Genomic DNA, 21,498 nt, shown 5'->3' on the forward strand with positions numbered 1-21,498 from the left:
GCGCCACTAAGAGAGGCAAGAGTCCGGTTGCGACAGAGGAGTCCCTGTTAAGTAATACCTCACAGACTTTCCATGTTTGCACAAAGTAAACCAGAGTGTCCTGCAGTCACCTGTAGGAGATAGTCATTGCAATGACAAATCAGTGCGTAATGCAAGTACAAACTGACCTCTAAACAGTGCCGCTGTATTAAGTAGTGTGGTCCATTGTCTAGCTCATCTGTTAAACCTAAAACAGTACAACTTTTTTTTACCATATAAAAGTTATTAACCTATAATAAAGTTTGATTTGGGAGAAAGAACAGCAAGATCAACAACAGAGTTAAAAAACAAACTGCTAACTTCCCTCAGACTGCAAGGCTAGATAGTGAGTTAGCCTTAGCTTCTTGTTTCTTTTAACTGATAATTCTAATCCCATTCTCCAACATCTTCATGATTGAAAGTTTGTTGTACAAACTAAAGGTTCAATGTGTAATATTTAGGTGAAAGGGATCTTTTGGCAGAAATTGAATATAAAATAATCATAGTGATGTTTTGTTTGAATTGTCATTTTTTCTTTACCCTAGAATGGGCCCTTTATATTCAAATACTTTATATTTACCTTGGGAACTGAAGGCTATCACAGGTTCTATTTCATGTTTGGATGGAGAGGGTGAGGTGAGGGGTATTCAGCTGCGACATTAAACTTCACCACTAGATGTCACTAAATTCTACACACTGAACCTTTAAATAAAGGACCACTCATGCGAATGGTGGCTTCAACAGAAATAGAACTGCATAGCACGAAAGTTAGCTATGTTATGTGCTCCGAGCAGGAAACTGTGATTAGTTGTTGTTATGTCGGGACTACAGACTGTATATATAGAATACGCATATCCACTTATTGCACATTTGGAGGCATAGTCTGCACAGTAGCAATCGGAGGATGTAGCTGTGGTAGCAAGGTCCCATCAATCTCGACCAATCATGAGTCATCTCAGCTGTCAATCTTGACATTTCACCCCATTTTTTAAATCAAATAACCAATCAAAACCATGAGTGTGATAACAACTATCTAAAAAGTTATTTAATGTGCACTTACATTTTTTTGTTTGCTCCATGTCCTATCTACTAACATGGAAGAGGTGGGATTTTTCACCTATACTGCAGCCAGCCACCAGGTCGTGATCAAGACGATTTGGCTTCACTTTAGGGCTGCTGTCATGTCGTCCATCTTTATACACAGTCTATGTCAAATGTGACAGAGAGCGTAAACGGAAGCAAGAATGTTTCATTTGAAGACAGTGATTTCTCAGCTTTAGATTTTCTAGATTAAGAGTCTGTGGTTAATAATCAGCCTGTAAAGATATTCAATCGACTCACCCCTCACACCTACATATCTTTAGCACATGTTTATCTAAAAGTCTTCAAACCCTTTTATGATGACATGAGTCAGCAGCCACGCAGACAGACGGCACCGGAGGGAGTGATGATGTCACCACGATGTCACCACGATGAACTGAGGAGCACAGTGTCTGTGATTGTGTATGACTGTACGTGTAAGCAACTGTGCTCACAGACACAAAGGGAGCTACAGCTGAATTACTTCAGTACGTGGCACCTTGGGGGTTTCGAGCGTGTGGCCTCCTTTGAGAACATGGATTTCTTCTGACCTATATGCGCGGCCCTGTTCGCATCCTGTCCACCCCGGTGCAGCTGCGTGTTCGACCCCCGCCCCAACACTTCATCCGGGCTGGATTTTAGAGGCGCATGGTAGAGAGTGTGACTACCAGCATGACAACAACGTGTCTGTAGGTCAACTGAACTGAATTAGAAGTGTTGATTTTGGTGGGGTGGGGGGGGTGGGATGGCACAAAGACAAGCGTAGCAACTGCGCCTCTCTGCAGCTGTGGGTGTATGTGAGCATCGGCAGGAACACTCTCGCTCCACGTCTCATCCCCCTCCCTTACTGGTTCCCTTACCCCCCCATGCTTGTTTGCACCCTCTAATTGACTTGATTGACATGACAGCCCCCCCTTGTTGTCCTCTGCTGAAATCCTTCTTGTACTGTTCTCTTTTTTTCTCTCTCTCTATCATAATTCCCTCACTTCTCCCCCACATCATGTTGCCAAGTGGCGGGGACCTTGACAGAGAGAGATGTGTCGTGTTCGCACAGCCAACAGATATCCGAGAGCACTGAAAGAGGAAGAAGGGACGGCAAAAGATCACTTTTCCCACAGATACACACACACACACACACACACACACACACACACACACACACACACACACACAGACAGACATTCACACAGCCAATCTGGCCTTAAATGACCTGGAGTGTGCGTGGTGTCTGTGCTCTAGGGTCTGTGTGTGTGTGTATGTGTGTGTGTGTGTGTTACTCAATGCAAGTTTACTGTGTCATACGTACGCACATGCTGCAGCAAGCATGCCAACGCACACTCATGTGACCACTCCAGTATCATGATACCGTGTGCAAACACCAGGCTTCCAGCCCAAGGTCAGAGGTGATACCACACTCAAGATCTCGCAGAAAAAACACAGGTGGTTGGAGGACAAGGAGGAGGAGGAGGAGGAGGAAAGAAGGGAGGGATGAAGATGAGGAGGCAGAATGAAAACAACAAAGGATTGAGAAAAGAGAGGGGAGGAACAAAGGACAGAAGACTGACCGAGGGTTTATACATTGTTGTACCTGTGTAGAGGTGGGGGAGGAGGATGTCAGAGGAGAGTCATAACACAGAGATAAAGGAGCGAGAGGAATGTCCTTGTGCTGTTCAGACATTCAGCAGCGACAGGAAGGCCTGTGATGCCCTCTTCAGGACACAAAGAGCAGTGCTGCCCTCTACTGACTCAATATGGCCATGAGCATATGTTTCTGTGGGTAAAATATATAAATATCTCTATTTTCAGTAGAGATATCACTTTGTGATTTTCTTGTTTAAAATCACTTTGTTTATTTACCAGAAAAATACACAATCAGCCACTCTTCAAATGACATCATGCCTAAAAGGCTTTTAGGCATCAGACGCTGCTGGATGGATGACGATCAAATGGGTTTTCATTTTTTATCTGTCCTAATCTACAATAAAGTTACTGTTACTGAAGAATAATGTCAGATTATCAAGTATAAAAAATGAAATACATGAATGATTAGGACAAGAAAACTGCAAACTAAAGCAGAAGCCTGTAACACACACACGCACATGCACACACATACAGCAATGGGTTAAGATTTACTTAACAATTGAGAGTTAAAACCTTACAGTGAATAACTGCCTTTTACCATTTTTACATAGATAGTTTTTAGGATTCTTTCACATGTTTTTTGAATGTAGACTCCACAGGACCCTTCAGTGTTATTGGGGAGTTATTGTCAGGTTTTTGGATTAAAGTAGCAGTAGCAGTAGGAGGGCTAACGTAGCGCAGTGTTGTTCAATGTACACAATTATTTTAAAGTGCCACAAGAACCCAGTCTCATCAGGTTTCTTAGTTAAAAAGTTAAACTTATTTGTTCCAATGAATTCACAGAATCATTTCTTAGTAAAATCATTTTAATTCTTCTTTAAAGTCACGACAATTAACCTGAGCAGTGCATCATGTGGATTTTGACAGAATTAAAATTATGTTTCTCAAAAAAGAAAAAGAAAAGATGAAATGTAAACATTCTTCTGAAAAACCAGCACGACTTTCATTATCCTTCCTTTATTTGAAAGTTAAGGATTTAGTTAGTCTCATATGTTCTGAGGCACAGAAACACTCTGCATGTGTCCTTTAAACACCAACTTTCAAGTCATTGAGGTTCACAGAGAAGGTTAAAACAAGAAGAAACTGTGACATGATTGTTCACTGATGAAATTCAGAAAGTGAGCGGTCAGAGGAAGATAGCGTTTCCATCATGGGCGGATCTCTGGAGTTGGCCACCTCTGTAGAATTGGCGGAGATTCAGTTTGGCAGGTGCTGAGACATACCACATAACCACACCTGTGGGGTTCACTGACACCACAAAGTCAGTGGAGTCTTTCAGCATCATAGACTTGCCAGTGAACACATCGATGATCTGAAGAAGAGTAGAAATAAAACAGTGAGGGAAACTCTCCTGCTATATTCATGCATGCATTAGGTTAGTTACAGTATCTATATTAATTTAATCTTGAAACCAGACGAACAAATTCATAAAAACTATGGACAGATTCTTAGAAAACATCAGATAATAAAGCTTTAAAATCGTCAAGGGGAATGAACAAATCTAGCTTGAAGGCAGCTTACAATTAATTACTTTTAAAAAGCTGCACAGTATCTGAAACCAGTTCTGCCAAGACAAGATAGACACCATGTAATTCTACAGAGAGCCTAGTAAATTGTTGTAATCTGAATCCTCAACAAGCCAAACTCCTATGTATTTGTATGACAGGTCTCCCTGCACGGTAAGAATCTTGAGTGCGACAACATCTAACGGCGTAGAAGACTTTTAAAAGACGCACCTTGTAGCTGCCGCTCGTGTAGTTGAGTTTGCTGAGGGAAGTCTTGTAGCGGAAGGGCATGTCAGTCCGACGACTGAAGAACACCAAGGCACTGGCATTTTTGGACAGGGGGCGCCAAAACACCTGAATGCTGCTTTTCTCCTGGTAGAACAACGTGGATGAGAAAATATGAATACTAACAACAAGAATAAACATAATAATTACAACAATGATAAGAGTAAACAACTGAGGACAGAGATTAGTCAAATCATTCAAATCTTTCATCTTGAGAACTTGCAAGATCCATGCAAAAGTGTGTCACCTTCAAAATTCGTCTTCCCTGAACGCCCAAGACGTCCTGGCTGATGCTGATGGCCAATTTGTTCTGTAGGATAACGCGGGCCTCGTTGCTGATGGTGCGCAGGTCATTGGACATGTAAAGAGGAGCGGCCATAATCGCCCACAGAGCCATCTGAGTGCGGGACTGGTCAAGGCTGAGGCCAAAGTCTCCAATAACCAGCTTAAGAGGGTGAAATCAGAGAATCGAGGACAATGACATGAAATGACCGATCGTTCCTGTTGGTGCTTGTACCATTGATATACTACCCTCGATCCATCCCTACCAACAGAGCATGAACTAAACAGTAAATATGTGGAAATGGTGTTATGTCAGATAAACAGACCATGTCAGGGTCGTTCCACCTTCCTGGTCCCGCTGCAGGTGACAGGATATCCTGGTTCTCGAAGAACCAGTCCACAATGCGCAGGATGCTGTCCCAAGAATCCTGGATGTCGCCATAGTTACGCCACAGGTTGCAGATCTCACCCAACTGAGTGTAATTCACCTGGAAACATAAATCAGTTTCACCGTCAACAGAGTCTTAAAATGTTTTCAGTGACATGAAATATGTTTAAAGACATTCTGCTCATACCTTCGGTGGCAGGCCTCCCTGGTAGGCGGGCCAGCTGCAGGAGTAGGCAATGGGGCGGCCTGTCGCATTTAAAGCCTTTGCCATAAGAGGGTAACCTGTCCAAGAAAGGAACGAGCATCAGACATCAGCAAATCAGTTACATCTTGACAACCGCAATGTTAAAGTCACCAAAGGTCTCACCCTGCTCCTGCTGCATGACATCAGAATAACAGCCATCAAATTTTAACATATCCACCTCCCAGTCTGCGAAGGTCTGAGCATCGATCTGGATCTTCTCCAGTGGGGTGCCAGGGTAGCCCCCGCAGGTGTGCGTGCCCATGTCTGCGTAGATCCCCAGCTTGAGTCCTTTGTCGTGCATGTAGCGTGACAGTTTAAGGATGCCTCCTGGGAATCTGAGGGAAGTGTGATAAACTGTTACTTTTTGTTTACAAAGCTCTCAATGGTCTTGCCCCTCATTATATCACTGATTTATTAATCCCATATTTTGCCCCCAGGTCACGTAGATCATCCTCACACCTCTTTTCAGTCCCACTTTCTCGTCTAAACACTTAAGGGACCAGCTTTTTTCTGTCCATCCAACATTTGGTCTAGTACCCCTATCGATACTTGAAATCAAATTTAAAGTTCTCCCTTTTCAATCTTGCTTTTAATTCAGCTTCACACTGTCTAATGATTTTGACTGGTTTTTTTATAAATCATAGTCTGTAGCAGTAAATAACTCAACTGTCTCATTCAGATGTCTCTTTTACAAAGTTAAATGTTAGGAAAGACTGAAATGTAATTAATGTAATCAACAATGTATAAAAACAGCCAGTTACACCTCCATTAATACATAAACTGTACATTATGGGTTTCCATTCACATAGTGAAGATCTAACTCCCCAAAGCCTGAAGCTGTTCATAACTGTAGCGTGATTTTTCTTTCGAGGTTGTGTTTGCTCATCACGCGTTTTCACTTCCACCTTTCAGGGAAGTGTTTTTTATGTTTTTATCACACTTATGCTGATGCTGCAAGTAAAACACGTTGATGCGGTAACGCTGCTCGCAATTCAATCTGCTGGTTCAGGTTTTTCTTAGTTATATAAACGCATGACTGTCACGCTGTCTCACCTTCAACAGTCTTATTGACATGCATGCTTAGAAGTCACATATAAATGTTTACATTGTGGAACAATGACCCGTGTGTGTGTGTGTGTGTGGGTGGGTGTCTTTGAGCATATAGCGTGGATATACTACACGTACCTCTTTGGGTCCGCCTGCAGCCGACCCTGCTTGTCTCTCTCCATGGACGCCCAGCAGTCATCTATGTTCACATAGATGTAGCCAAGTTCCTTCCAGCCGTCCTTGAAGAGTCTGTCTGCCATGTCGATGAACAGATTCTCACTGGAAGAAAAGGAGTAACGTCTCATTACAAGGTGTAAATAAAAATATGTCACTGTCATTTGATAAATGGATTGTTTGGTTTTAAATAGCTGATTACTGAAACAAAGTAGGTGTAAAGAGATCTAAAAGGACTTTAAATTATGTAATTTCCAATAGAAAAATCTATGAACCATTCACAGATTCATATTTTTAAATGTACACTGGTGAATAATATCATGACTAAATATTTCATTTTTGTTTCCTCAAAACTGGTTTGGCTTCCAGAGCTCCACACCCATTTATATCAAAACATGTTGCAATTAACACAACAAAAGCATCTCTCACAGACCACTCCTCCAATTAGGCACACGCAAGTTAAGTACACATTGCAAAATTATATCTCACATTGTTTCTGTAGGTGTCAAGTTAAATTTAAGGGTTTTCAAAGACCATAAAGAATGAAAATTAGGATTTGTGTCAGTTACAGAAGTACTAGGATTACTTCGCCATAACTGAAGATAAAGTGAAGTAGCCGTGTAGAGAATAACATTTGAAACGTCATATTATCTCTCATACTACAGACAGAGACAGTAGGTATCCATAGTCTTTCCCACAGCCACAGACTGTGGTGTCCATGTTGCTCTTCTTTACTGCGTGCTAATATCTATATCATTGAGGAAGAACTACAAAACATGGAGAATTCACAAAGTATGCAGGCCGCCAAAGCATTTCTAACAAAAAAAAAACGAACTAGCATGAAATGAATGTCAACATAACATGAGATCACAGAGTGCTACGTTTGTGTTGTGTTGCCTTGCCTGATGCAGTTCTTGGGGTCATTGTCACAGTCAATATCGCAGCGGAATCGTTCCCAAGCCAACCAGCCCATGGGGGGGGTCAGCATCAGACCGTTGTCGAGGGCCAAGGTGGTCAGAGGGAGCGCCGAGGCGAGCAGCAGCACCGCCAGATGCATTCCTGCAGAAGTAACGTCAAGTTGAATCAGATGCTGCACGCCGCACTGCATCAAGGTTCAACAAAAGGTAACACATAAAGTTTCACAGTCATGCTGAACCTGCTGTGCAACCCCCTTTATCCTATGTTCATTGACAGGATGAGTCAGGAGTGCTCACCTGACTGACTGGGTGTGACTGTGGCTGAAAGCAGCCATAACAGGTAGTTACAACTACCACCACAGTCTGTAAATATCAGATGATCACATCCAGACTCAGCACTTGGCAGATATAATGCCTGAGCAAATAAGTACACATCACACTTAAGCCAAAAGCATTATCCTGATTGTTTCCTTTACCTGTTGGATTTGATGCAAGTGAATAGCTGATACAAATGGGTTGTCTTTTTCTATTAGATATTCCTGAAATAAATTGTATTTAATATTTTATTTTTAAACTATGAAACTATAAAAATGTTAAAAACTAAAATAGGGGCACTTTACAGGGGCACTTTAACATAGTTTAACAGCCAGTGTTTCCTGGTGCATGTTCAAAACAACAGTGTGAAAAGAGGAGTTCGCTTACTGTGATTCCGCAGGTCGCCGTGAAGCTGAAGGAGGACGAACACAAAGACGAAGACTGATGCGTTCACGTCTCCTCGACTCTTCTCTTTAAATGCACTGGGTCCTTCACACGAATCACATGATGAACATTAGAACCTGTCGACCGCAGATGAAATAAACCGAAAGTCTGCACGAGAAGCAGGAAGTGAAAGTCATGTGACGTGACGTGCCAGTCAGCTGACCACAAAGCAGGAAGCGAAAGGGGATCGAGGGGGCGGGGCCGTTTTTTTGTTTTTTACTCACCTCATTTTTTACACATCTAAAGTTAATGTTTTCATATTTTTTAACATAACTTTATAATAATAATAATAATAATAAAACATGTATTTGTATGGTGCTTCTCAAGGAACTCAAAAACACTTTACATAGAATTTAAATGAAAGATACAGTAAAGATAAAAACAGCATCATCACACATTGAAAGTGTTTCTGTCTCATTTACATTTATTTATGTATATTTGTGGCTTTGATTATAGTTTATTAGTCATTTACCATCTTTAATCATCAGTTCCGATATCTACAGCCAGGTTGTGATAAAACCTTCTTTAACCTGATATTTTTTTGAATTAATAGAGTCATCAGGTACCCATTTATAAATGTGAGCGAGTCATTGGTAAAAGGCCACCGCCAGCAGATGTTAATCAATCACCAATCTTTCAATGTAGGTTAATGATAAACCATTAATAAAGGCTTCTACAGTAATCCATCAAGTTTGCAGTGGTATTAAACTAGTCTAAACGTGGATTCTGGTCCTGCAGTCCTTCTCCGGACGCTATCGCAGCAAAACACTTCATAAAGGGGTCTTTTAATAAAAAGCAAAGCGATTGCTGAAAAGACAAATAAGGTGTCATGTTAATCCACAACCTGGTATTATTCAAGGCCTTACACTGATTTATAAAGTATTATTGAGAGTTATAATCAATGTATAATCACTTTAGTACTTTCAACCTGTGGTGACTAATAGAACGCACGTGAATTAATTCCTAACGTCTTTACCCCTCCCAGGTGTTTTCAGTGTGGCGTCGGCAATCCTGCAAAGTGCAGCGCGGCAGCTTTTGTGTTTGGAGAAGCTGCATTATTTGCAGTTGAGCTCCACACTGACTGTAGCTGTCGTTCTGCTCGTTCTGGCTGCTGGTCGAGCCGGTTCCACAGGCATCTGAGTGGTGACGGAGACGTGTCTCGTGTTCACCTCGTCGCTCGTTTCTCTGGCAAGTGGTTTCCTCCTCGCTGCCATGACAATGAAGCTGTCGACCGAAGTTGGAGAGATGTTCTTGTGGTTAGCACAGTGGGCATCCTTCCACTGTGGATCTATGTTGCAGCCCAAGGCGTCCTTGTCCTTGTAGTCTAATCATACTTGAATATTAACGACATGACCACAGCCCTGCTCATCATCTTCACCACCCTCTACCTCAGTTTCGTATACGGGAGGCTGGGCGTCCTAATTGGGCTCCTCGCCATTGGATTGACCATCTGTGCCAGGTGTGCCATACAAAAGGCCGAAACCTAACACCAGGTGCAGTCTGTTGGAGAGGATCTTCTTCTTCTGTGTTTTTGTGGCGATATTGGGATTCTCAGTTAGTTTAGTGGCAGGTGAGGCAGGAGGTGGGTCAGAGGCAGAGGTGGTTTTGATGCTGCAGTCTGCTCTCTGGGTGGCGTTTCTGTCTGCAGGGCTGCTCGGAGGTGACTTGGGAACAGTGGCCATGGTTGGACTGGGCCCAGAGGTGGCTGGAAAGGGCGCTGTGGGAGCTGCTATGATATCCTCATTGTCCTTGAGAGTTATTCTGTGATCCAGCTCATCCCTTGGGACTTCCAGCATGAGGGGAACGTTAGGAGCAGCCGCAGCAGCAGGGGTGTCACTCGGAGCTGCAAGTGTGGCAGCAAAACAAGTGTTCGGGTCTAGAAAATCAGTGTTTACAGTTTTAGGTTCAGTTGTTGTTCGTGCGATTCGAGCCACGTGAGGCGTAGCACTGAAAGCAACTATGCTGACGACGTCAGAACATTGGTCTTGTTGCAGTAGGGGCATTTGTTCTGGGTGAACTAAAGAGCCTGTTCCACACCCAGGTGAATCTACAAAGGGGTCTTCTCACGGGGCCAGACCTAATTAAAGGAATCGGCATGGAGACGGTCACCGCAGCAGCGGCCCCTATCGGAGCCGGGGCACTTGGGGCTGCAGAGTTAGGCACCGCGGCCCTGAGGCGACTGGGCACTGAAGGAGTTGTTGTGGCTGTATTGTTGGCCTGGGGAAGCACTCTGAGTGCAGGAAAATCACACAGAGAATGACTGACGCCATCTTTCTCTCCTGCAGGTCGCTATAGTCATGCGCCTGGACACAGGGTCAGATATATTTTTAAATGTGTATTTCATTTCATTTAATTTTGTAAAGACTGTTTGTTACTTTTCTTTTTTTACAAATGTCCCTCTCACTGCTCATCCAAGTGCCTTGTTTTATTTATTATTTATCATTACAGAGAAATGTTACATCCCCATAATCTTTTATCCTGACTATTTATGTTGTTACCTACCACTTTCTCTCTCTCTCTCTCTCTCTCTCTCTCTCTCTCTCTCTCTCTCTCTCTCTCTCTCTCTCTCTCCCTCTCTCTTCCCCATGCTGCTTCCCATCACCCTTCACAAAAACATTAGTAGCAGACGAACGTGTAACATGAACTGACAGCAACAACACATCAGTAACAATATAAATATACAAATAACTAAAAACCTAACAGATATATATTGAGAAAAATGAATACAAATTTGTCTCCCTGAGATCATATGATGCTGTTTCATTAATCGATGCTTCAATGTTTTGTTTTCCCCCAATAATCTATAATAAACTGATAGTGCTATAAGTGTCCGATCCCAGCTGACTTTGGGCTAGGGGCGAGGTGGACCCTGGACATGTCACCAGCGACATAAAAGTAATATTGCAATTTAAATGATTTTATATTAGAAATTAAAAATGTTTATGTGGTGTATTTACTAACTGATGCCCTTTTATTCTCTGAGAAAAAGGAAGACTGATTAATAGAGAACATAATAAACTGTTTATTGTTGACTTAATCACCTCTTTTCCTCTCTTCTTCACACCATCACCTCCCCAGACGTGGCCACAAGCCGACAGTTACTTTGGTTTTGTCTTAGCAACAGTAACAGAGGATTTGGTGTTCAGGGGAGGGAGGAGGGGGGAGGAGAAAGAAGGAAAAGAGTGATATCAGAAGACAGAATAGATCAGAGTAGATGTACAGTATGTTGGGGAGAGCTCACAGTGAATAGAAGGAATATGGATTTGGTTTGAGGAGATGATGTGCAGCGTGCAGATGGACGTCCAGCTGTGGCTCACGGTTTTGAAGATGTGCAATGGCACCAAGAAGAGGATGCAAGAAGTGTTTCCTCCGGAAACAACAGAGAGATAAACAACACTGCACTTGCATGAAGAAACATGGTAATAAACTCTTAAGGTAAGAGACTTTTCATGGTGGATTTGAGGTGAAACTTTTGGAACTCTTCACTCTGGAATGGGATTATCTTCTGCATTGAAATCACATTACTTCCTTGCACTATTCAAACCTTGATAATGTAATTATCTCCAAAGATGGGACACATCACAGCTTCTCCGTGGATGTTGTCATCCTGTGCGCTTCGGCACCACTAACTCAGTATTACATGCATCAGGAGGATTGACCTCACCATCATGTCTGTGAACCGGGTCCACAACACAGACACGGAGCAGTCTGTGGACTACTCTGTGGAGTATTCAGTGCAGGAGGGCCGTGCGCGGGAGGTGACCGTGCTCCAGTCCAGCTGCTGCAGCTGCCTGCCCCGCGCCGTGCGCCTCACCTTTACGCCCGATTCTTTGGAGCGGCTTTACCAGAACTACTTCCGCCGCCAGAGACAGGACAACCTGCTGGTTCTGGCGATGTTCGCCGCTCTCTTCAACAGCTTCATCATCATCATGTGCGCGGTGGTGTACACCGAGGACAAGCTGGCCATGGTGGTGGTGGCAGCCGTGGGCCTGGCCGCGGACATCGTCCTTTACGCGCTGTGCTGGTTCCAGAAGCTCCCCGCGTCGCCGGTCTCCCGTGGAGCGGTGCCGTACATTCTGTGGCTGATGGTCACCGTGCACGTTCTGTGTTACATGGGACTCAACTATGAGCGTTTCCATCACGCCAGTGACTCGGTGGGCTGGCAGGCCTTCTTCAATTTCTCCAGCTTCCTGACGCTGCCCCTGAACCTGGTGCCTCTCCTGCTGCTCACGGCCCTCTCTTCCGGGATACACACCCTGGTGTTGGGGGTGATTGTGGCCCAAAGGTTTGAAGACAACCTGCAGGGGCCCATGCTGGTGAGACAGGTAAATGTTGCGTCAAGATTGCATATGGCTGTGGGTCACTTCAACCAATGATGCAGAACTTCTGACCTATTTTAAAGGTATAATCATATCAGTGTCTTGTTTCACCTAAACAAGTCAATAAATCTGTTTCTGAAGATGTTTAGGGCAGAAAAATACAGTACTTTAAGTAATTGATTAATCTAGAATCTACAAAGTTTCAGTTCAGAAGTTTTATACAAGGTTTGAATATAGATTGTGAATCTGTTTCAACATATAATCATAGACAATAGCAACAAACACACATCCTCTCTGCCTCCTCAGCTTTTCGCCAACATTATGCTGTACCTGTGTGCAGCCATGGTGGGCGTGATGTCCTACTACATGGCGGACAGGAAATACAGAACGGCCTTTTTGGAAGCGCGTCAGTCGCTAGAGGTCAAACTCACCCTGGAGGAGCAGAGTACCCAGCAGGTAAGTGGGTCACACACACACACCCACACACACACACACACACACACACACACACACACACACACACACACACACACACACACACACACACACACACACACACACACACACACACACACACACACACACACACAGGTGAGGTAGAACACCCTGTGCTGCCTAATTATGGAGTGTTTTGCACAGTGCACGACTAATAGGTTGATTAGAGAGACGGTTGTTTTCACCTGCAGAGACACCGTCAGGGACATGACACACTGAAGTTACTTTAAATTCTGTGACAACCAATACAACCTTGCGCAAAAACATTGCAAGCAATCATAAGTATTTTAAAAAGAAAAGTATTTATTTGATTATTATTATTGTGTATTTAATTTCCTTTCGTGTTTGTGCCTTTATCCATATTCTTCTCAAAGGTCACCATTTTATCTCTTTTTGTAATAGTGCTTCTCCTTCTATCCTCCATTTTGCAGCTACTTTTCTCTTTTCGGACACAATGTTTATGGTTAATTTGCTTATAAGCTAATTATCTTAATTGACTTAATTGAGGTTATCATTTAAGGCTCTCCAATAAGGGGCTGGGAGGCACGGTGGTGCAGTGGTTAGCACTGTTGCCTCACAAGCAAGAGGGTTCCCGGTTTGAGTGTGCATGGAAATTGACCATAGTTGTTTAACTCTGTATGTCGGCCCTGTGATACGCTGGTGGCCTGTGCAGGGTGTACCCTGCCTCTCGCCCAATGTCAGCTGGGATTGGCTCAGCTCCCCCCGCGAACCCTCAAAGGAAAAGAGGTATATATAACAGATGAAAGGATGGAAATATGACAACGGAGTTTGAAGGAGTGAAGTTACAGTTAAGGCCTCAAAATTGTTTCGGGGAAATCATATCAAATTATGAGCAAACCTTTTTCCTCCGTTTTCACAGCGGTTTTATCCCATTATATATTCCCTCCCGAGCCACCACTTGAAAATTCATCCACTGCTTCAATTTATTGAAGTCAAAGATAATGTAACATACACTGTCTGCAACCTTGTATTAATTTAATTATTTAACTCTCGCTTTATTGTCTCTATGCTCCTGTCAGTGACAATCTGTGGAATAAAGCGAGCAGACCTGTGAGAGTTGTTTAGGCGGGGGCGGATAAAATGGGGATATGCAGACAAGGATGGAGAGACAAAAAGGAGGAGACGATGGAGGTAGAATTCCCAAAGGGTTCTGGGAGAAGACAGATAGAAGCAGCCGACCAGAACATGTCTGACCAGTTGACAGGATCTCTAGAGGATCACTTTACCGCCTCAGTCATGCATTTGACACACACACACACACACACGCATAGCAAATTATTCTTCCTGTCATTACCATCCAAAACTCACACTTTCCTCGACTGTGTGTCCACATACAGGAGGAATTATTACTGTCCATCCTGCCCAAACATATCGCTGATGAGATGCTGGAGGGCATGAAGAACCAGGCCGATCAGCAGGAGGTGCAGCAGCAGCAGTTCAACACTATGTACATGTACCGTCATGAAAACGTCAGGTCAGCTTCACGAAATCACACAAATCCAATCCTTTTGTTCTTGGGTATAGGTTTAAAGTCAGGATGTCGTGAGAGGGTTTTTCAGTGTCTCATTGCAACATGCGCGCTTTCACTGCAGTATCCTGTTTGCTGACATCGTGGGCTTCACCCAGCTGTCCTCAACCTGCAGTGCCCAGGAGCTTGTGAAGCTGCTCAATGAGCTGTTTGCACGCTTTGATAAACTGGCATCGGTGAGTATCCGTGTGTATTTCACAGTATTTTCTGTCTGTCCTCTTGTCCAATAAACATTGTGAGTCACATTCAATAAATCTGGACGTTTTATGACGACTGATACGTTGGTTTTTCCACCATTTCAAGTAAATTTTACCAGAAGAGCTCCAGAAACTTGTAACGTATTTGTAACGTGTAATTTAAATCGACACTCACACATTTCACAGGATCATCACCAACTGAGGATTAAGATTCTTGGCGACTGCTACTATTGCATCTGTGGTCTTCCTGACTTCAGAGAGGACCACGCCGCCTGCTCCATCATGATGGGCCTTGCGATGGTAGAGGCCATCTCGTAAGTAGAGACTTTACTTTCACACGTCAGACAAAATAATATAACAAAATTTAGAGACAGTATTTATTTGTGCAACATCAGGAATTTACAATCAATAATGGAGGAGTAAAGGAAGGGAGAGAAAGATAGAGTTAACCACATTTAAATAATTCAAGGAGAGATAGATGGGCACAGATAGCAAAGCACTTTTGGAATAAGGACAGGTGGATTCTACAGGAAAGACAGACCCTTACAATAAAAATAGAAGACGTTTTTTGTCTTATATGACTTCAAGGACACCTCATTGATCCTCTGCCTTTCGCGTCTGTTCCAGGTACGTGCGAGACAAGACAAAAACCGATGTGGACATGCGTGTGGGCGTCCACTCAGGCAAGGTGCTGGGAGGAGTGCTCGGTCAGAAGCGATGGCAGTTCGATGTTTGGTCCACAGACGTCACCGTAGCCAATAAGATGGAGTCTGGAGGGATTCCTGGGTAGGAGAGTAATAATAAATACATTTGGCCGCCTGCTTGTGTGCTTTATTTTCAATTGTTTGTTGTGTTACACAGGAGAGTGCATATATCCCAGAGCACCATGGACAGTCTGCATGGAGAGTTTGAACTGGAGACGGGGAACGGTGGAGAAAGGTGCGAGTACCTGCTGGAGAAAGGCATCGAGACATACTTGGTTCTGGTGCCTAAACAGGGGGCAAGTGGACCTAATGGGAAAGTGAGTGGATTTAACGCCGTTCTCATTTTATTTTTCAGACAAATTATCCTTGTTTCATTCAGGCTATGAGATTAATCGTTGTTTCGCTTGAATGATAAACTCCATGTAGAAAGAGATTACATCTTTATTAATGCAGGATTAATGGCGGTTTGTCCTGCTTCTCCTCCCTCAGGCACCCAGCAGACTGTCCAACAGAAATTCAAACCAGTTGATCAACACTACAGCGACCAATGGGAACGCAGCCTCACCCCAGGCCACACCCACTGAGTGTAAACAGGAGGTGAACTGTCATAAATGTCTTTATTCATCATGGCGTCCATAAACCTGTGTTGAAAATAAACCCTCTTCATATCAGACCTCATGTGGGACTCACATGTATCAATAGAAACACACTTAATTCTTTATATATACTCTTTGAAAAATCTCATACAGTAAAAGCACTTGATAATCCGACCCATATCTGATCTGTGGTTTTCTTACACTCAGAGGACTAAGATGGTTGAGGAGAAAGTGATCAACAGTCGACTGCAGCAGGAGCTTCTGGAGAGAGAATCTCAACAAATGTAAGAAAACAGGTGAAATAAAAAAGGCATTGGAAAGGAGCAGAGGAGGCATTAGAAGGGTGTTAAAGTTAGTGAAAAACACATGTACGCCGTAGTGAAATGATAAACCCTGTGTCTCTCGCAGATTGATGGATCATCAGATCAACCCTGTGTCATTGCGTTTTGTGGACGGAAAGCTGGAGGAGCAGTACTCCTCAGAGAAGGAGAAGCGGAGCGGAGCGGCCTTCTGCTGCTGCATGATTGTCTTGTTTTTTATCACGGCAATGCAGGTGCTCATAGATCCACAGTGAGTTTGCTCATGTGACCTTAATACGTGAAAAAAATACACACTAAATTTGAAAGCGAAATTTATGCAGACTTTGAAATTTGCCCAAACTTTATTCTGGGGCCATTTATTTGTTTGAAATTGCTAGAAAATTGGCTGAAAATATATGTTCTTGCTCTAGGTTGGCTGTGAACTATGTGACTTTCGTAATAGGAGAGGTTTTGTTGCTAATCCTCACAGTGTGCTCCATGGCTGCCATTTTCCCCAAGGTGAGAGAGCCAAAATAATTGTCTATGGTTGTAATGATGAGAAACAGAATGTATCTTAGGATGTGTCAAATGGGCTAATTGTACCTCTGAGTTATTCTCAGTACTGACATGTGAAATTAGATTTATGATTTCAGATTGAGGTTAATTTTTAATTACAAGCAGCATTTAGAAGATTTGCATGGACACTTGCTGACACTTTATAATATTTGTTTTATCACAGATGTTCTCCAAGAGGTTGGTTTCTTTCTCAACCTGGATTGATCGCACCCGATGGGCAAGAAACACATGGGCCATGGCAGCCATATTTGTTCTAACCATGGTTGTGATCGCTGACATGGTAATGACGTCACCAGATTCTGATACACTGTTTGCATGTCAGTGTGTGTGTGTGTGTCTGTGTGTGTTTGTGTGTGTTTGTGTGTGTTTTAGGATTGGGAAATATTTTATTTTAATATATTGTGCGTCGTATGTCATCACATCACCCATCTCCAGTGGGTGTGTGCATCTCTCCTGTTGTGTGTTTCCACCTTGTCCTCATCAAACTATCACTGGCTTTTATGTGTCTGACTACATGTTCCCTGTGGGGTCCATTAGCCGTCTATCTTGCTGCCTGCTGGTTCATGTGGCACGGCCCCACAGGAGCAGCCTGTTACACACACCGCTGCCTTCAAAGTCTGACAGGAGTAGACAACGCCAAAGTGAACATTAATTTCTCTGTGTTAGCTGTCACGTTAAGGTGACAGTCACACTGAAAAAAACTGTGTTTTACTCGTCCTATTGTTACCATGGTGACAGCTTCATTCACGCCATATTGTATCACCGACTAAAATTACGAATTATATTTTAAATGTGTCTTTGCCATGTTCATGTTTAACTGAATGAAATTAGGAAATTAATTTAGTGAAATCGTGATTTAACTATACATTTTCATTTTCATTCTACAAGTAAATCCAACTGTATCCTGGCTTGTAAAATTAAAGATACATAAGAGTTTTTCACTGATAATCACTCATTCTATTTCTCTTTGATGCTGCAGTTAAGTTGTGGCCCACCAGCCATTCGGGTCTCCAACAGCACCTCCGGCACCATCTTGGAGTCATTCGGTGACCAAAGCTGTGCAGAAAATCCGAAGCACTACAGCTTCATGGCCGTGATGTCACTCATCGCAACCGCCATGTTGGTGCAGGTCAGCCAGCTGATCAAACTGGGCCTCATGGTGCTGGTTGTGACGGCAACTGGAGCCGTGAATATCTACAGCTGGAGGGACATTTATGACCTTAACGACTATATACAGTTTGCCTCCTACAGGTGAGAAATTGGTAAAATGGAACAATGAATGATGGATTAGTATGTATATGAAAATTTAGATTATGAATAAATACACTTTTACACTTTTTTGTCTATATCTAAGATATGTGTACAAAGCACAAAGAGCTTACTGAGTTATTGATAAATTGTTGTGCCTTTGTGTTTTCAGATCATCTATAGTGCCGTCTAAGTATCTGATGACCATGATGATTATCGTCATGATGATTGGTTTCTACTTCTTCGCTCGCCATGTAAGTCACTGTGCTGCCCACCCACACAGTGTCACAGGATTTCCTCTCTGCTCTTTGCAGAGGATGTGATTCTGTTGGCTTCGACAGACCAGATTGATGGGTGGATGGATTGATTGGATTGTCCTCCATCTTAATGTCTTGCCAACTTCCTCTCATCTATTTCATGGTGTGTGTGTGTGTGTGTGTGTGTGTGTGTGTGCAGCTGGAGCGTCAGTCCAGAAAGCTGTTCCTGTGGAAGGTTGGCGTCCATGACCAGAAGGAGAAAGTGTTTGAGATGAGACGCTGGAACGAAGCCCTGGTCACCAACATGCTGCCCGAACATGTGGCCCAACACTTCCTGGGCTCTAAGAAGAGAGATGAGGTACATATGAGTTAAAGTATTATTTTGATATATACGTGTTTTAGGGCAGTGAGTAGAAGCAGTGGGATTCATACATTTGTCGGATATAAAACACTTTTAAATTCTGACATTTAAACGGTCCCTGATAGTTCCCTATAGCTGTCATACATCCTGTCTATATTACACTCAAATGTAATTTTATTGTACAGAATAGTTCCCAAACGCTTTTAGGACTCACTGTACTGTTAGAAGAATATTAGGAACATATACATGTAAACATGTACATGTCCTTCTTCTTTGACATATTCAACACTGAAAACGATTGCTAACACCAATTTGAAAAAAGTGCTTTGAAATAACTAATCTAAAGCAACTCAGGCAATAACATATACTTTTGTTAATTTTACCATTCAGTGTTAAGAATTTCCCCTCACCCTCCTCTTCCTAACATAAAAGATCACTCCAGATGTAAATATAAAGTATTTAAATATAAAGAGCTCATTCTAGGGTAAAAACAACAATTTGTACAATGTAGGTGAACCACACTAGTGAAAACATCACTAGGATTATTTTATATTCAATTTCTGCCCAGAGATCCCTTTCACCTAAAGTAAGGATGGTACCATATGTGACACCTAAAATGCAATTCATTGCTTAACAGTGCCATCTTGTGGTTTATTTCCAAATTACATATTAGTGCCCTGGTGTTTTTTTATTTTTTATAATGAGCATTATCAAAGAAATGAATAGAGATATACATTGAGAGCAAACTAACATCTTCATTCATTATTTATAGGAGCTGTACAGTCAGTCTTATGATGAAATAGGTGTGATGTTTGCTTCCATCCCCAACTTTTCTGACTTCTACACTGAAGAGAGCATCAACAATGGAGGCCTCGAGTGCCTCAGGATACTCAACGAGATCATCTCCGACTTTGACAGCGTGGGTTCTGCCAGTATTTCTACAAACGGTGGCATATATTGTGATTTAGCAGTTCTACTCTTATGTGACATCTAGTTAGACCAAACTGACGACAGTTTAAATGCAAGCAACTATATGATGCCCACTTTCCCCAACAGTTGCTGGACAGGGACGAGTTCCGCTTCATCACTAAGATCAAGACAATAGGAAGCACCTACATGGCTGCATCAGGACTCACTCCTGAGAGCAACACCAATGGCTACAGCAACCGCAAGGTGTGATACCTCTACAGCTTCTACCTTACAAATACAGCTTGTCGCAAATAGAACAATCAGCTGCTGGTGATGGTCATCATTGAAAATATATCCTGTTGTTTCACAGCCAGAGGACCAGTCCCGGATTGAGCGCTGGCAGCATCTCGCTGACCTGGCCGACTTTGCCTTGGCCATGAAAGTCACCCTAAACAACCTCAACAAACAGTCCTTCAACAACTTCATGCTCCGAATCGGTCAGTGTGTGTGAGTGTTTGTTTGCGTGTGTGTGTGTGTTTGTGTGTCTGTGTTGTTTGTTCATATTTCTATGACGATCCCCCTCAGGTCTGAACAAGGGTGGCGTTCTGGCAGGAGTGATTGGAGCTCGTAAACCTCACTATGACATCTGGGGTAACACAGTCAATGTGGCCAGCAGAATGGAGTCCACCGGAGTGATGGGAAACATCCAGGTAGCACACACACACACACACACACACACACACACACACACACACACACACACACACACACACACACACAGACATCTACTTTTATTTCCCCCTAAACTTTCTTTTTCTGCCCTCAGGTGGTGGAGACCTGCTACGACATCTTGAAGGAGTACGGCTTCCGCTTTGTCCGAAGAGGGCCCATATTTGTGAAAGGGAAAGGGGAGCTGCTAACCTTCTTCATGAAGGGCAAAGACAATCCCAATAGCAATGGCGTCCCAGTGACCACTGCTCTTCCACACCAAGTTGGGGACGTTTCTTGACTAATTTCACCCGAGGAAACGTCATGAACACGAGGATAAGCCTTGGCAGGATGACCATGTTGCTCCATTTCTCACATATACACTTTTTTTTAGACCTTTTAACTTTTTCATACATAACTGTAGCAATGTAAAGCTTATGGAGGTAGACCAACACAACTAAATACTATTATGAGCATTATAACAGTGAAATATAACTTCACCCACAAAGAAGTTTAAGAACAGAGGGATTTTGTAGCTGTACATATTTCAGGGATACACTTGAATATCTCACATGGCTTCAGCATAAAAGATTTGTACTTGACTGATAGAGTGCTATGTGGATTACAAGCTTGAAACAGATCTAAATAAATTACTTTCCTATGTTGTTTTACCTCTAGGCCAGGTTTTGTAAAATAATGGAGGTTGATCAAACTGTATTTATACTGTGTTAATAAAAAATGTTTGCACTACACTTGTTAAGTTGTTCTTGCCATGGGATGTAGATGGTTATTTTAGATAGTTACGTTAGATCCACCATCTAACATAACTATCTAAAATAACCATAATTTGGGGTCTAGAGACAGTTGTTGAACACATGCAGCTTTTATGTGGTCTCTCCACTGGTCTGGTTTGATCAGATAAGGATGACACGATGACACA

The 21,498-nt window shown here is 42.8% G+C and overlaps 2 protein-coding genes across 5 annotated transcripts; one reads left to right on the plus strand and one right to left on the minus strand.

Moving 5' to 3' along the window:
* Positions 1 to 3,527: 3,527 nt before the first annotated feature.
* Positions 3,528 to 8,474, minus strand: naga (N-acetylgalactosaminidase, alpha). 2 transcript variants are annotated; one of them, XM_035144592.2, is made up of 9 exons: positions 8,284 to 8,474; positions 7,567 to 7,723; positions 6,629 to 6,769; positions 5,567 to 5,778; positions 5,387 to 5,481; positions 5,138 to 5,299; positions 4,777 to 4,974; positions 4,476 to 4,616; positions 3,528 to 4,051 (listed from the first exon to the last, which is right to left on the minus strand). In XM_035144592.2, the coding sequence occupies exons 2-9, from the start codon at positions 7,719 to 7,721 to the stop codon at positions 3,866 to 3,868; spliced, it is 1,290 nt and encodes a 429-aa protein (XP_035000483.1). In that variant the 5' UTR covers positions 7,722 to 7,723; positions 8,284 to 8,474; the 3' UTR covers positions 3,528 to 3,865. The 2 variants fall into 2 exon arrangements, with proteins under 2 accessions (XP_035000483.1, XP_035000484.1); XM_035144593.2 differs by lacking the exon at positions 8,284 to 8,474 and having other exon boundaries at positions 7,567 to 7,742.
* Positions 8,475 to 11,082: 2,608 nt separating this feature from the next.
* Positions 11,083 to 21,280, plus strand: LOC118099052 (adenylate cyclase type 3-like). Of its 3 annotated transcripts, XM_047337951.1 has the most exons (21): positions 11,083 to 11,235; positions 11,419 to 12,665; positions 12,966 to 13,115; positions 14,513 to 14,649; positions 14,768 to 14,879; positions 15,087 to 15,214; positions 15,528 to 15,686; positions 15,762 to 15,921; positions 16,094 to 16,201; positions 16,408 to 16,484; positions 16,609 to 16,770; positions 16,931 to 17,018; positions 17,239 to 17,355; positions 18,055 to 18,326; positions 18,496 to 18,577; positions 18,780 to 18,938; positions 19,714 to 19,860; positions 19,998 to 20,114; positions 20,221 to 20,347; positions 20,436 to 20,560; positions 20,677 to 21,280. In XM_047337951.1, the coding sequence occupies exons 2-21, from the start codon at positions 12,009 to 12,011 to the stop codon at positions 20,857 to 20,859; spliced, it is 3,267 nt and encodes a 1,088-aa protein (XP_047193907.1). In that variant the 5' UTR covers positions 11,083 to 11,235; positions 11,419 to 12,008; the 3' UTR covers positions 20,860 to 21,280. The 3 variants fall into 3 exon arrangements, 2 of the variants coding, with proteins under 2 accessions (XP_047193907.1, XP_047193906.1); XM_047337950.1 differs by having other exon boundaries at positions 11,083 to 12,665; XR_007032264.1 differs by lacking the exons at positions 20,436 to 20,560; positions 20,677 to 21,280 and having other exon boundaries at positions 11,083 to 12,665; positions 19,793 to 19,860; positions 20,221 to 20,345.
* The last annotated feature ends 218 nt before the right edge of the window (positions 21,281 to 21,498 follow it).

Source organism: Hippoglossus stenolepis, chromosome 20, assembly GCF_022539355.2.
Source record: "Hippoglossus stenolepis isolate QCI-W04-F060 chromosome 20, HSTE1.2, whole genome shotgun sequence".
Lineage (NCBI taxonomy): Eukaryota > Metazoa > Chordata > Actinopteri > Pleuronectiformes > Pleuronectidae > Hippoglossus > Hippoglossus stenolepis.

Bases quoted from the DNA above. Each gene is read 5' to 3' on its own strand.
- naga (XM_035144592.2), bottom strand. From the start codon at position 7,721: ATGCATCTGGCGGTGCTGCTGCTCGCCTCGGCGCTCCCTCTGACCACC. The intron at 5,779-6,628 runs GTACGTGTAGTA...CACTTCCCTCAG, and splicing joins CTGCAGGCGGACCCAAAGAG to ATTCCCAGGAGGCATCCTTA. The intron at 4,617-4,776 runs GTGACACACTTT...TTGTTCTACCAG, and splicing joins AGGGAAGACGAATTTTGAAG to GAGAAAAGCAGCATTCAGGT.
- LOC118099052 (XM_047337950.1), top strand. From the start codon at position 12,009: ATGTCTGTGAACCGGGTCCACAACACAGACACGGAGCAGTCTGTGGAC. The intron at 14,880-15,086 runs GTGAGTATCCGT...CACATTTCACAG, and splicing joins GCTTTGATAAACTGGCATCG to GATCATCACCAACTGAGGAT. The intron at 18,327-18,495 runs GTGAGAAATTGG...TTGTGTTTTCAG, and splicing joins ATACAGTTTGCCTCCTACAG to ATCATCTATAGTGCCGTCTA.